The sequence below is a fragment of the Cucurbita pepo genome, chromosome 10 (genome assembly GCF_057944985.1).
Source record: "Cucurbita pepo subsp. pepo isolate OVF chromosome 10, ASM5794498v1, whole genome shotgun sequence".
NCBI lineage: Eukaryota > Viridiplantae > Streptophyta > Magnoliopsida > Cucurbitales > Cucurbitaceae > Cucurbita > Cucurbita pepo.
The window spans coordinates 3,309,028-3,320,942 of record NC_141807.1 but is presented as its reverse complement, the minus strand read 5'-3'; the positions used below and the strand labels follow the sequence as shown (position 1 = coordinate 3,320,942).

Here is an 11,915-nt window from a genome sequence, read left to right as displayed (position 1 = left end):
TTTAGATTAATTCATGTATAAATAAACTATTTAAATAACTTCATAAAACTCGCAAATTTTAACAAAAAATTTGTTGTAACTTAGTTTTTTTTCTGAAATTTTTAATTTTATAGCATATTGTGTTTTATGATTCATAGCAAACGAGAATACTTTTTTTTTCTTTTTTTTTTTTAACAAAATTTAAAAAAAAAATGTTTTAAATGAGTTGGAAACTTCTATTATTGTTGAGATGTCACAAATTTGAATACGAAAGCAAATAATTGTGAATATTTTATTCTCCAAAGTAATTCATTTCGTTTTAGAAGACCAAATACGTGAAACTAAAAATAGGAGTCTGTTTCTAAAAAAAATATATTTAATTTTATTTAAAATGTAAAAAATAATTACAAAAGCATATTTCCATATTTACATTTTGAAAAGTAAATTGCGAAAAAGAAAATAAAAAGCCAGAAGAAATGTATCCAACGGTGCTATAGAAAACGACAAACCTCTCATACGCGCGCGCAAACAGTGAAAATGATTTAGTACAAAACACGCGCCAGAGAGCGCGTGTAATACAGATGCGCCCTGTCGTCCTCGTCGCCTTCCTTTTTTTTTTTTTTTTTTTTTCTTTCGCTCTCTTGTATTTATCTCACTCTCTCTGTCTGCTTCTTCTTTACATTTCACTTCACTTCTTGTTTCCAACTTCCAGCTGAACTCGTCGGCCTATTTCTGCGATCTCTCTCTTCCATTATTTGGGTTTCTGCTCATAACCTCGATTTCTTTCTGTTTCTGTTTCTCATTTTGGACGCCCGTGGTGATTGAGGCTCCGAATTGTTGGCAGGTTGCTTCTGAAGCTCCAGATCTCGTCTTCGAGCTACTTCGTTCGTCCTCTTAAGAACTGAGCTGCAATGTCGCTTCGGAATCTGATTTTGTTGCTGGTTATGGTGATTGCTGTTCACCAGGCGGTGTCAATTACGTTCACGTCGAGGTTACTTCACCGGTTCTCTGAGGATATGAAGGCGCTTAGGGTTTCAGGGAGTACTACGGGTATACGAGCCTCGTGGCCTGAGAAGTGGAGCATGGAGTATTATCAGGAGCTTGTGAGTGGTGACTTCCAGAGGCAGAAGATGAAGCTTGGCTCTCGGTTTCAGTGGCTTTTCCCGTCTGAAGGCAGCAAAACCATTGAGCTGGGAAATGACTTTGGCTGGTCACCATTACTCTACCTTCTCCTTTTCTTTTTTCCTTCCATGTTTTTGTTTTAATGCCATGATTTCTCTGCAAGGCTTTCTATTGCAATTGTTAAATCAACTTGTTATTTACTTCTTATAGGTTGCATTACACCTGGATCGATATCGGGACACCAAGTGTTTCATTTCTGGTCGCATTGGATGCTGGGAGTGATCTACTTTGGGTTCCTTGTGATTGCATACAATGTGCTCCCTTGTCTGCAAGTTACTATGGCAGTCTGGTAGGCCTGCTTTTCAGAATATGTTCTTTCTTACATAGCCATCAATTACTTCTCATCCATGGTTTGCTTTATCGCCAAGCATATTGCCTTTTCGTTTCCGTTGGAGTAAGGGACATATGCTTGGACACATTGTGTTGTGGAATTCAAAATTTTGTAGTGCTTTTTTGCGGAAAAGAAAGCCATGGTCGGTTCCAACGGACAAAAAAAAAAAGTGCCCGATAGGAAACGGACATGAAAGGCTCTGTCATTGCATCTAAAGAAAAATGATTGGCTAACTCATTTTTGGCGCAAATGTATTCGTGGATTATGAAGTCTTTTTAATAAGACAGCTAGTTTAGCACTTATTTCCGATGATTGATTGGCAGGTGCTCCTGCTCCCTCATGTTTGGGGCATTATTTATAATGCAGGATAAAGATCTCAATGAATACCGTCCATCCAAGTCGAGCACGAGCAAGCATATATCTTGCAGCCATAATTTGTGCGACTCAGGCCAAAGCTGCCAAAGTCCGAAGCAGTCATGCACTTATGTTATTGACTACACCACCGAAAATACTTCTAGTTCAGGATTACTAATTCAGGATGTATTGCATCTTTCATCCGGTTGTGAGAATTCCTCTAATTGTACGATTCAGGCTCCTGTCATTTTAGGGTATGACCCATTGATCCTATATTTTGTAACTCTAATTCTTTTCTCTGTATGCCAACTGCAGTAATGAGGAAGGTTGCTGTTTTTATATTACTCTTTTTTGCTCTCTAATACAGATGTGGTATGAAACAAAGCGGCGGTTATCTGAGTGGAGTGGCTCCAGATGGTCTTTTTGGATTGGGGCTAGGGGAAATTTCTGTTCTTAGTTCCCTTGCTAAAGAAGGATTAGTACCGAACTCTTTCTCACTGTGTTTTAATGAGGATGGATCTGGCAGAATCTTTTTTGGGGACGAGGGACCAGCAAGTCAACAAATGACTTCATTTGTACCGTTAGATGAGAAATAGTAATTACCATACTATATTATCTTCATGTTTATGGTCGTCGTTTGTATATATGCTGACTGAAGTCTTTGTCATACCCGAATCTCTCAGTGAAGCCTACATTGTCGGGGTGGAAGCATGTTGTATTGGGAATTCGTGTCTCAAGCAGACAAGTTTTAAAGCATTGATTGATAGTGGAACGTCATTTACATATCTTCCGGAGGAAGCATATGAAAATATTGTGATGGAGGTACATTTTTTTTTGTAGTTGAGCGTTGTACTTAATTCGTAGTTCGTTTGTCCTTAACCAGTTCTTCTTTTGATAGTTTGATAAAAGGTTAAATGTTACAAGCACCGTCTCCTTTAAAGGTTATCCTTGGAAGTATTGCTATAAGATCAGGTGACATCAATGAGATGGAAGATCTTTATAAGATCTTTTTCCCCTTACATCTCCCTTCCTTGCGCATGTCTAATGTTAATGTTCGGTTTTTTCCAACAGTACAGACGCAATGCCAAAGGTTCCATCTGTGACATTGTTGTTCCCACTAAACAATAGCTTTGTGGTTCATGATCCTATTTTTCCTATCTATGGCGATCAGGTAGGTGAAGTTGCCTTCTGAGAATTTTCAAGTGTACATGATTTGATTTTGTGAATGTGGGTGAAGATGTGGACTTGATCTTTGAAATTCATCACAATTAGCCATTAAGCGAATAGTTTCCACTTTTAGCGGGCATAAAAGTACCCTTAAGCATCAAACTTGGAATCGTAGTAGTGCAATTGATACTAAAATGGTACTATGGATACAGGGGCTGGCTGGATTTTGTTTTTCTGTACTTCCTGCTGATGGAGATATTGGAATACTGGGACGTAAGCTCACAATGTCTCCTCAAATATAGATTGCTATCATATGATATGATGTCCTATATATGCATAGTAAGCTGTACATCTAATGAAAATGGTAATCTTGAAAACTGTCTTATGCAGAAAATTACATGACAGGATACCGGATGGTATTCGATAGGGATAATTTGAAGTTGGGTTGGTCGCGCGCAAATTGTAAGATTTCCAACTCCTAGTACTTGTTATGAATTTGCATTCTCTTAACAGACGCTCCATCTTGTGCATGATAGACCTATAGAAAGTTTGTGAAATCTGTCTCAAGCACCATTTTTGTTCTGGCTCCGTTTGATATGGGTTGGTTATTTTTATTGTCCATTGCATATCCTTTCATTTGTTCGATGAAAGTATGGTTTTAACTCGTTTCTTGATTATAACGCTCGTTAACACGTGACTTATTGACCTCGTCTCTTAGAGACAAGTCTATATTTGGGTTTACGATTAGGAGTATCCTCTTCCCCCTTATACTATTGCGAAGTTCCATTCTCATTTCGACCATGTCCATGTCGAAGGTCAAGATCTCAGTAATGACAAGGAAATGCCCATTGCTCCTGCAAAAGAGACCCCACCAAACCCATTACCAGCCAATGAGCAACAGAGCGCTCCAGGTGGACATGCGGTGGCTCCTGCCATAGCTGGAAGGGCCCCCTCTAAACCATCAGCTGCCGCCCCTTGCATCATCCCATCCAGCTTTTACTCAATCAGATTGCCGCACCTGATTCTTCTGGTACTCTGCCTTGTTTCGACTTGTGTGTGATGTAGATTCTGAGCTTATCTAAGTCTTACATGTAAATGAAGGTCGTCTCCTTACATCTCCCCCTCAGCAAGGACATGTAGATCTTTTGTGTCCTTGCAAGCTGCATCGATGGCATTTTTTTTCTTCTTCTTTTCTTTCTTTTTTAATATATATTTTTGGGCATTATATGAGCCATCCAGTGGGGGCTGATGATCTTAGTTGCATTTTTTGTTATGTAGCAGCTTTACCTTCTATCTACATGTTTTTCTTTACGAATATATATTACCTTTAGTTGGGATATCTTGTTGGGACACATTGGGAACTCCTTTGTCTTTCAGCTCAGTGTTCCAATCACAAATCTTCTCAAATTTTCTTATGGTTATCGGTGGACAAACCAAGAACAGTTGGGCCTTTTAGATGAGTACTCAAAACTGTTCACCATTCAATAATTGAAAGTATCTGCTTCACAAATAGAATTGAAAGTATATGTTTATTTATAAATTCTCTTCCTTTTTTAAAGAGACAATGTAGCGAAACCTTTTAAATTTTGTGAAGAATTCAGATCTTTTTGAAAAAGTAAATTATAAAATCAAGTAATCAAGTGCCAAAAAGCCCAATTCCTAAAAAGAACAAAAAGTTAAAAATTAAATTATTACAAAAAAGGATTCCATTTATTCATTGGGTAAAACCAAACCTTTCATTTTAAGAGAATTTTCCTAAAGCTTGGGAAGTTTGTTCAACTCAATTAGCCAAGTTGAGCTTAAACAAATTCATGTCTCTATGATCTATATCATCTATTCTTTTAAGGGCATTCCAAAATCAAATCATACAAGTTCTAATTTTGTCACTTCCAACTTGATAGATACATTTAAATCATAAAACATGTCTTAAAGGAGTTAATACATTGTTACAAAGAATAAAAGAGGCGAAAAGAAGGGAATAAGTGGAGAAATTATTCGATGAAATCATCGTCTCTAAATTCAACAAATATTATAAAATTACGACCCATTGATATAATAATTTAGAAATGGAAGGTAAAATGTAGAGCAATAATTGTATCTTTTTACCGTTCTAAAAAGTTGTTCCATTCAAAAGAATAAATAAAGAAAAAAGAAAGAGAGTGCCGTTTGTGTCCAAAATTAAAGGTACAAGAAGACGGATTGTTCGTGAATCCACTTCCTTGGTTGTAGAGAAGAACGAAATATTCTTTATAAAGGTTTGAAAACCTCTTTCTAATAAACATGTTCTAAAATTGTGACATTGACATCAATACATAGAACTAAAGCGGACGACATGTAAGTGGGCTTGAACTATTACACAAAAATAGCTCTTCATATACATTTGTTTTAATAACTTCATCATCTTAAAAAATCATGCCCTTTTCAAGTAAAAATGTGACGTCCACGGCAACAAAAAAACCAGGCTTCCTAAGAGAGATTGTTTCTGGTGATTGGGGGGCCACAACCAAAACACAGCACTTTGCCTTTGTTCTTCAATCCCTCACCCAAATGCCTATATAATATGGAGGCCTGTTTCATGTAACCATCTCAAAACCAGAGCGACACACAGAGAAAGCATTCTTTTCTTCAACTTAATTTGACTTTTGCATTTCCCCCCCGTCCAAACACTGTCTTCTTCTTCCTTTTTCCTCTGGGTTTTGCTTCTGTGAGCTTCTGTACCTTTCCCTTTTCAACTATATCGATTAAAGAGAGAAATGGGTGTTGGTGGGACTTTGGAGTACTTGTCAGATTTGGTGGGTAGTAGCCATAGACACAACAAGAAGAAACAGCTTCAAACTGTGGAGCTCAAGGTCAGAATGGACTGTGATGGCTGTGAACGTAAGGTCAAGAATGCCCTCTCTTCACTCAGTGGTATGTCTAAAGAAATTCCTCTGTTTTACTAGCTAAACTTGTCCATCTCAAGAGGGAGATTGCTAACGAAATGAAGTGTTTTTTTTTTTCTACCTTTGAAGGGGTGAAATCTGTGGAGATAAACAGGAAGCAGCAGAAGGTGACAGTTGCAGGGTATGTTGACGCAAACAAGGTGCTGAAGAAGGCAAAGTCCACAGGGAAGAAGGCGGAGATATGGCCATATGTTCCCTACAGCTTAGTGTCGCAGCCTTACATTGCTCAGGCATATGACAAGAAGGCACCATCAGGGTATGTCAGAAATGTGGAGCACACTGTCACTACTGCTTCTGTTACCAAATATGAAGACCCTTACAGCAATATGTTCAGTGATGACAACCCAAATGCATGCTCTATCATGTAACTTTTTTCTGCTAAAACAAGTCTCGTGTTTTGTGCCTCTCTCTATCTCTCTTCTGCTAAATTTCTGTCAAAAAACCAATGATTCTGGTAATGATATGTATGGGTTGTTAGTTGTTAACAGCTGATGTAAGAGATTACCTTATTTCTGATGTTGTTTAAAAGGATGCATGATGTTATAATTTCCTGTTTGGGAGACGACTTTGCCTTGTCCACAGCTGTTCTTTCACCTGAAAAACAAGATTCCAACCTGGTCATTTACTGTTACAAGAAAAAAAGGAACTCGCTTCATAAAGGACTGGAAACCATTAAGTTATTGAACTATGAAGAAGCGGTATGTGTGAGATCCCACATCGGTTAGAGAGGGGAACGAAACATTCCTTATAAGGGTGTGGAAACCTCTCCTTAACAGGCGCGTTTTAAAACCATGAAGCTAACAGTGATATATAACGGGCTAAAGCGGACAATGTCTGCTAACGATGTGCTTGGACTGTTACAAATGGTATCAGAGCCGGACACCGGGTGGTGTGCCAGCAAGGACGCTGGCCCCAAGGGGGGTGAATTGAGATTCCAAATCGGTTGGAGAGGGGAACAAAACATTCCTAAAGGGCGTTGAAACCTCTCCCTAGCATACGCGTTTTAAAACTGTGGACGGTTACAGTATGCCTTTCGGTTTTGAAAAGAGCCTAAAAGATTTGAACACAAAATTCAAATTATTTCAAACTACATTTGGCCCCAGCAAAGGAAGCAAAAGGTAAGTGCAGAGCATAAAATTACCAAACCAAGCCAGCCTTACCTTTTCTCTCTCTTCACCAAACGTGAGGAAAGAATCCTGCTTTCTTTGCTTTTGGCTTTGGGAACTTTTTTTTTCACCCGGTTAACCTTTTTCTCAGATCCAAAGGTAGCATAAAGAGACACCGCAGTGAGAAAGAAAATAAGGGTGATTTGGATGTAATGATCTTGTGTTTATTGACAATTCAATCATATTAGAACAGAATATGTTCAAACAAAATGCGCCCTTTAGATTCCATTTGAAGAAAGTTACTGAACTACTCAGAAACAGGACTTGCTTTTACAAAGTAAAGAATAGTATCCGTGTATGGAAATACAGTCATAAGCTTGTAAAACACCAAATACATGGGTTTGATCAATTATGTTTGAAATCGAGCAATTTCAACCATGCCTAGCTGGGATTTTCACCTAACAAAGACTGCCAGTCCTGGTGGGAAATTGGAGAAAACCATGTATATTCTGCCTTGAAAGTCAGCTCGGGTTCCACATCCTTGGAAAATCCAGAGAGACATGCACTTCTTTGGGCTTGTCGTTTAGCTTAGACTTAAGTTCGGGCTAAACGAGGGGGAAAAAGGTATGAACATAAGATGATGACGGTAATGTAAATATCTCTCTAGGAGACGCGTTTTAAAATCCTTCTATCTACTTTGGGCATACAAACAATTGGGATTTGTGGGAGAACTAACTGCTCCAAGGGTCTCTTAGAACATAGCTGCATCTAGGGAGATGAATGCAGCAAGGTGCCTATATTATTTAGATGGAACATAGAGAGACGTGCCTCCATCCTAGACAGGCTATTCTGACCTCTTAATCAATATAATTGTTCTCAAAGCTTGTAGCTGCTCGCTCTTAATAAATTGGCCAAACTTTTCAAGCTCACATGCAACTGAGGAAACGGTATTGGTGAATTAATCATTACCTTGCCAACACCAATACACAAGGTGAGAGGTCTAGCACGCTTATAGCTGCTGTCAAACACTATCCTATCAGCAAACCTTGCAGTTTAGTGAAACTGTATTTGAAAGGTAATATAAGCCAAAAACAATTCATAAAATCCTTTGGGCGTGGAGGGGGGAAAATTAAACGATTGAAACGATAGTCAATTGCAGAACATTCATTAGCAACTTGCAACACATCATACAATGATTCATATGAGGGACTTTCAAGCATTGCAAGAGAAGTTGGATAGAAACAAGCAGTCATATAAGCCAATGGTTGAAATTTTTTTATCATGAGAAGAAAACTAAAATGGGAAATTACTTTGATAAGCTCACCATAAGGAACTTCCTTACTGGATCCCACGGCAATGTCGCAATAGCCAAGCCCGTAAGGCACATAGTTGAACTCGCAAAGGGGTTCTCCAACAGTGGCATAGTATTCAATTCTCGTAGCCTTGGCATCCAAGGGCGACAGAGCCATAACCGACGCAGCAAGAAACAGAAGAAGAAGAAGAAGGAGTGGGTTTAATAGCGGAAGATTATTTGGGGCTGAAAATTTGGGAAGCTTGGGCTCATGGGGTTGCCATTTTAGTATGATCAGATTGTGCTATTCGGCCTTTGAGGTTGAAATGAAGGTGGCAATGGCAGCTGTGATGCCAAGTAGGGGTTTGAAAATAGCGCGAACATGGATATGGCGAAGTGCAGGACCCCACAAGTGGAAATTTTGGGCCATTGGATTTGGATAAGAGCCTCTTAGGATGGAAAGATTGAGTTGGGCTTTTTGGGCCACCCCATTCCTTGTTACAGCAACAAATAAAAAGACTAAGGCCTTAAGAACCTCTTGCTCTCCCCGCACCCCATTATGGAAGGAGGCAAATTTCCAACCTGGTCAATTCCTTCTTCAAAAACAACTCCCATTCCCATAAAGAAATGGGCGTCGATGTGGCAGTGGAAAGCCCAAACTCCGGGGTTGTCGGCTACAAATCTCAAGGCCGTCCATCCATATGGGTGCAGCGCCACCGTGTTCTTCATTATCGGGTTCTCCAAATTGTACTTGCTTGGGTCTCTATAGATATCGAATTTCCCTTCCCCGTACCCCAATACCCAGAAATCGTGCCCGTGCAGATGCCAAGGATGCGTGTCGCTGCTGCTTGGGCTCATCATGTTGGCGTTCTGCAGAATGATGTCCACCGTCGACTTGAAGTCCAACCGGAATATGGCGTCGCTCTCCGTCGCTTCCTGGTTGGGGGCCGGATTGAAAATGTCGTAGTTCTTGAAGTCGTATCCCGTGGGTGGTTTGGCCTGGCTGAAAGTGTGGAGAAGATTGTGCTTCAGGGCAATAAGGTAAGGGGTGTGGGGCATATTGAAGGACACATTGTTTAACGACCACCTGCGGCGACCCTTCACGGTGTTTTGGGTGTTGAGAAGCACAATCACTTTGTCGGCGATTTTTGGCGGCGGGTGGATAAAACCTTGCCGGGCTTTGATGGCGTGGCTTTGAGCCAATCGGGGTGCAACGTCGTTCCAAGCAGGTCCTGCAGGAGGAGTTGTGGGAGGGAGTTTACGCTGCTGATTTGGGTAGTAATTGAAAATGGCCAAACCAGGGGGGGTGGTCCTAGGTCGGCTGACCACGTTGGTTGTGGCCCAGTAGTTTCTGGACGGGTCTTGGTCGGCTTTTATCAACACCGAATATGTTTCTCCCGAGTATATGAACAAGTTGTTTACTTGGAATGGCTCGACGTAATGCCCATCTGCTTCAACCACAGTCATGGTGTGACTCTGTTTCCAAAACAGAGAGTTTGAGCCATTTTGAGAAGAAATTCGGGAAATTAAACTAAGTAGATGACTTTAATTACCTCAATTTGGAAACTGAGAGCTGATAGAGAAGTAAGACTGGATACCCTCAATCTGTAAGTTTGTCCTGGTACGACCGTGAGTGGATAAGGAACACATTGTGGGCTGGATGTGTTGCAGGTAGCAGAGGCTAAACTGGAAGAACCCAACAGAGAGCAATTGAATCTCCCTCTTCCTTGTATCAAAAGTGACTGAGAGAATGACGAACAAGAAGAACCCCACATCAGTAAATGAATCAATTCCAATTAAACAGTAGAAATGAGTGGTGGGCGTTTTGAATTTACATCAGGCTCTCCGACCCATTGGAAGCCAGGGTCGGGGGTAGCCAATCCGGTGGCGTGTTCATGGCTGCTTTTGTGATACCAATCGGTGAGGATGAGATTACGATCATGATCGTAGGAAAAAGGCTCTAATTGTCCTTCTGGAAGCCAAACCACAATGGATCCGTAGAGACCATCCTGCCTTTGCATACCGTAATGAGCATGGTATAGGTATGTCCCTGCCTGCAGATTGATTTCCAAAATTGAAAATATTAAGAAGAAATCGAAAACAAAACCATCGGGTCCAGCTCTTACCCTGTCAACAACAAACTGGTATTTGAAGGTTTCACCAGGCAGAATAGGACACTGAGTGACACCTTCTGTTCCATCGCTCCAAGGTGTTCCAATCTTACACAAAATCCAAACACGTTTGAAAAACAAGAAACCAAACCATAAAAACGTATTTCGAGAGAGATAAAACATGGGGTACCTGTCGGATTCCATGCCAGTGGATTGCGACGTTTTCAGTAGCTAAGCTGTTCTTGAGCTCGACGATGACGTTGTCGCCTCGGTGGGCGTAGATTGTCGGACCTGGAGATCCGCCATTAATAGTCATAGTAAGCTTTTCAAAGCAGTCGGGGGACTTTATTTCGGACATAACTTCCCATTTATAGTACAAAGTTGTGGATTCTGCGACTAAAGATGCCGACAAGAACAGGAAGAAGCAGAACAGAATTAGCAAGTATTGTGTACTCTGTAACAGCGGAGCCATTTGTTGAATAGTGTTAGAGCACTTGTTTCCCAAACCCAGAAGCCTAAAAATCATTTGAGATCTTGGGATGTATATAAATATCCGACATCAGTTGACTCAATCAAATCCTGGTCCAAGTCAACGTACATCCCAAGTTGCCATTTCATATCTATCAATATTCATTATAAAAAAAATTGGTAGGATTAAAAATATCAAAGACCAATTTTTAAAAAAAAAAAAATTACCATATTTACAAACATCCTAATATCTTTAGCTATACATTCCAATTTGTTTGATAATGATAGAAGTGGTCAAAAAGCATATAAAGAAAATAATCTCGTGACATTGTTAAAGTGGAAGTCGCACGATAACGAAAAGGATGGATGCAAATGAAAATACAAAAAAACTAAACTAAATGTAAGAGGACAAAAATCATCAAATTAGTGTTAGAATTCTTATTTTGTTTTGTACGTTATTTCTTGGGAAATGTCTTAGAATCATCTTTTGAAATTTTTGTATTTTTCTTTGACAAGAATAAGTTGGAAAATTTGATGCGTTTAGATTATTCAAAGATGTTGGAAGTCGTGGTCTAATCTAATGTCACAAATTTAAATAGATAAAGCATAAATAGACATATATCCAATGGACCACTTTATTTATTCTTTAAGTAAAAGCGTAGACGAACGAAATAAGAAGGTACGAGGAACAAGAGGAAAAAAAAGCAATAAATTGAAATTTTAACCTTAAACTTAAAAAAATGTTTGAAGAAATGTTAATTTAAGTTGATAGGATGTTAAAGAAAAGTGAAATTAAATTTGAATTATATTAAAATTTAGGATTTTGGTTTATTACTAATTAAATTAAATTAAATTAAAAGCATATTCAAAACAATAATATTGATTTTGAAAGGATAGAAAGAGGGCCCAAGGTGATTTGGGCTTGGATCCTTTTGGTCCAACATAAAAGTACGGCGCACGTTTTGATATGTGATGTCCCACGTT

At 39.4% G+C, this 11,915-nt stretch overlaps 3 protein-coding genes across 13 annotated transcripts; 2 read left to right on the top strand and 1 right to left on the bottom strand.

Annotated features, from left to right (window-relative positions):
* The first annotated feature begins 467 nt into the window (after positions 1-467).
* On the top strand, positions 468-4,352 carry LOC111804355 (aspartic proteinase-like protein 1). 2 transcript variants are annotated; one of them, XM_023689120.2, is made up of 11 exons: positions 468-738; positions 824-1,189; positions 1,312-1,450; positions 1,859-2,100; positions 2,214-2,441; positions 2,530-2,668; positions 2,745-2,818; positions 2,918-3,017; positions 3,226-3,286; positions 3,404-3,475; positions 3,829-4,352. In XM_023689120.2, exons 2-11 carry the CDS (start codon positions 891-893, stop codon positions 4,071-4,073), a joined length of 1,599 nt encoding a protein of 532 aa, XP_023544888.2. In that variant the 5' UTR covers positions 468-738; positions 824-890; the 3' UTR covers positions 4,074-4,352. The 2 variants fall into 2 exon arrangements, with proteins under 2 accessions (XP_023544888.2, XP_023544889.2); XM_023689121.2 differs by lacking the exon at positions 468-738 and having other exon boundaries at positions 1,025-1,189; positions 1,816-2,100.
* A 1,301-nt stretch (positions 4,353-5,653) lies between these two features.
* On the top strand, positions 5,654-6,503 carry LOC111803209 (heavy metal-associated isoprenylated plant protein 23). Its single transcript, XM_023687516.2, has 2 exons — positions 5,654-5,923; positions 6,025-6,503. The coding sequence occupies exons 1-2, from the start codon at positions 5,767-5,769 to the stop codon at positions 6,321-6,323; spliced, it is 456 nt and encodes a 151-aa protein (XP_023543284.2). The 5' UTR covers positions 5,654-5,766; the 3' UTR covers positions 6,324-6,503.
* LOC111803207 (L-ascorbate oxidase) lies at positions 6,024-11,062 on the bottom strand. 10 transcript variants are annotated; one of them, XM_087127496.1, is made up of 7 exons: positions 10,654-11,062; positions 10,188-10,571; positions 9,906-10,094; positions 8,386-9,828; positions 7,116-7,201; positions 6,461-6,549; positions 6,024-6,386 (listed from the first exon to the last, which is right to left on the bottom strand). In XM_087127496.1, the coding sequence occupies exons 1-4, from the start codon at positions 10,987-10,989 to the stop codon at positions 8,872-8,874; spliced, it is 1,866 nt and encodes a 621-aa protein (XP_086983622.1). In that variant the 5' UTR covers positions 10,990-11,062; the 3' UTR covers positions 6,024-6,386; positions 6,461-6,549; positions 7,116-7,201; positions 8,386-8,871. The 10 variants fall into 10 exon arrangements, with proteins under 10 accessions (XP_086983622.1, XP_086983621.1, XP_086983620.1 ...); XM_087127495.1 differs by lacking the exon at positions 7,116-7,201 and having other exon boundaries at positions 8,372-9,828; XM_087127494.1 differs by lacking the exon at positions 7,116-7,201 and adding an exon at positions 8,031-8,123 and having other exon boundaries at positions 6,024-6,549.
* Between the last annotated feature and the right edge of the window lie 853 nt (positions 11,063-11,915).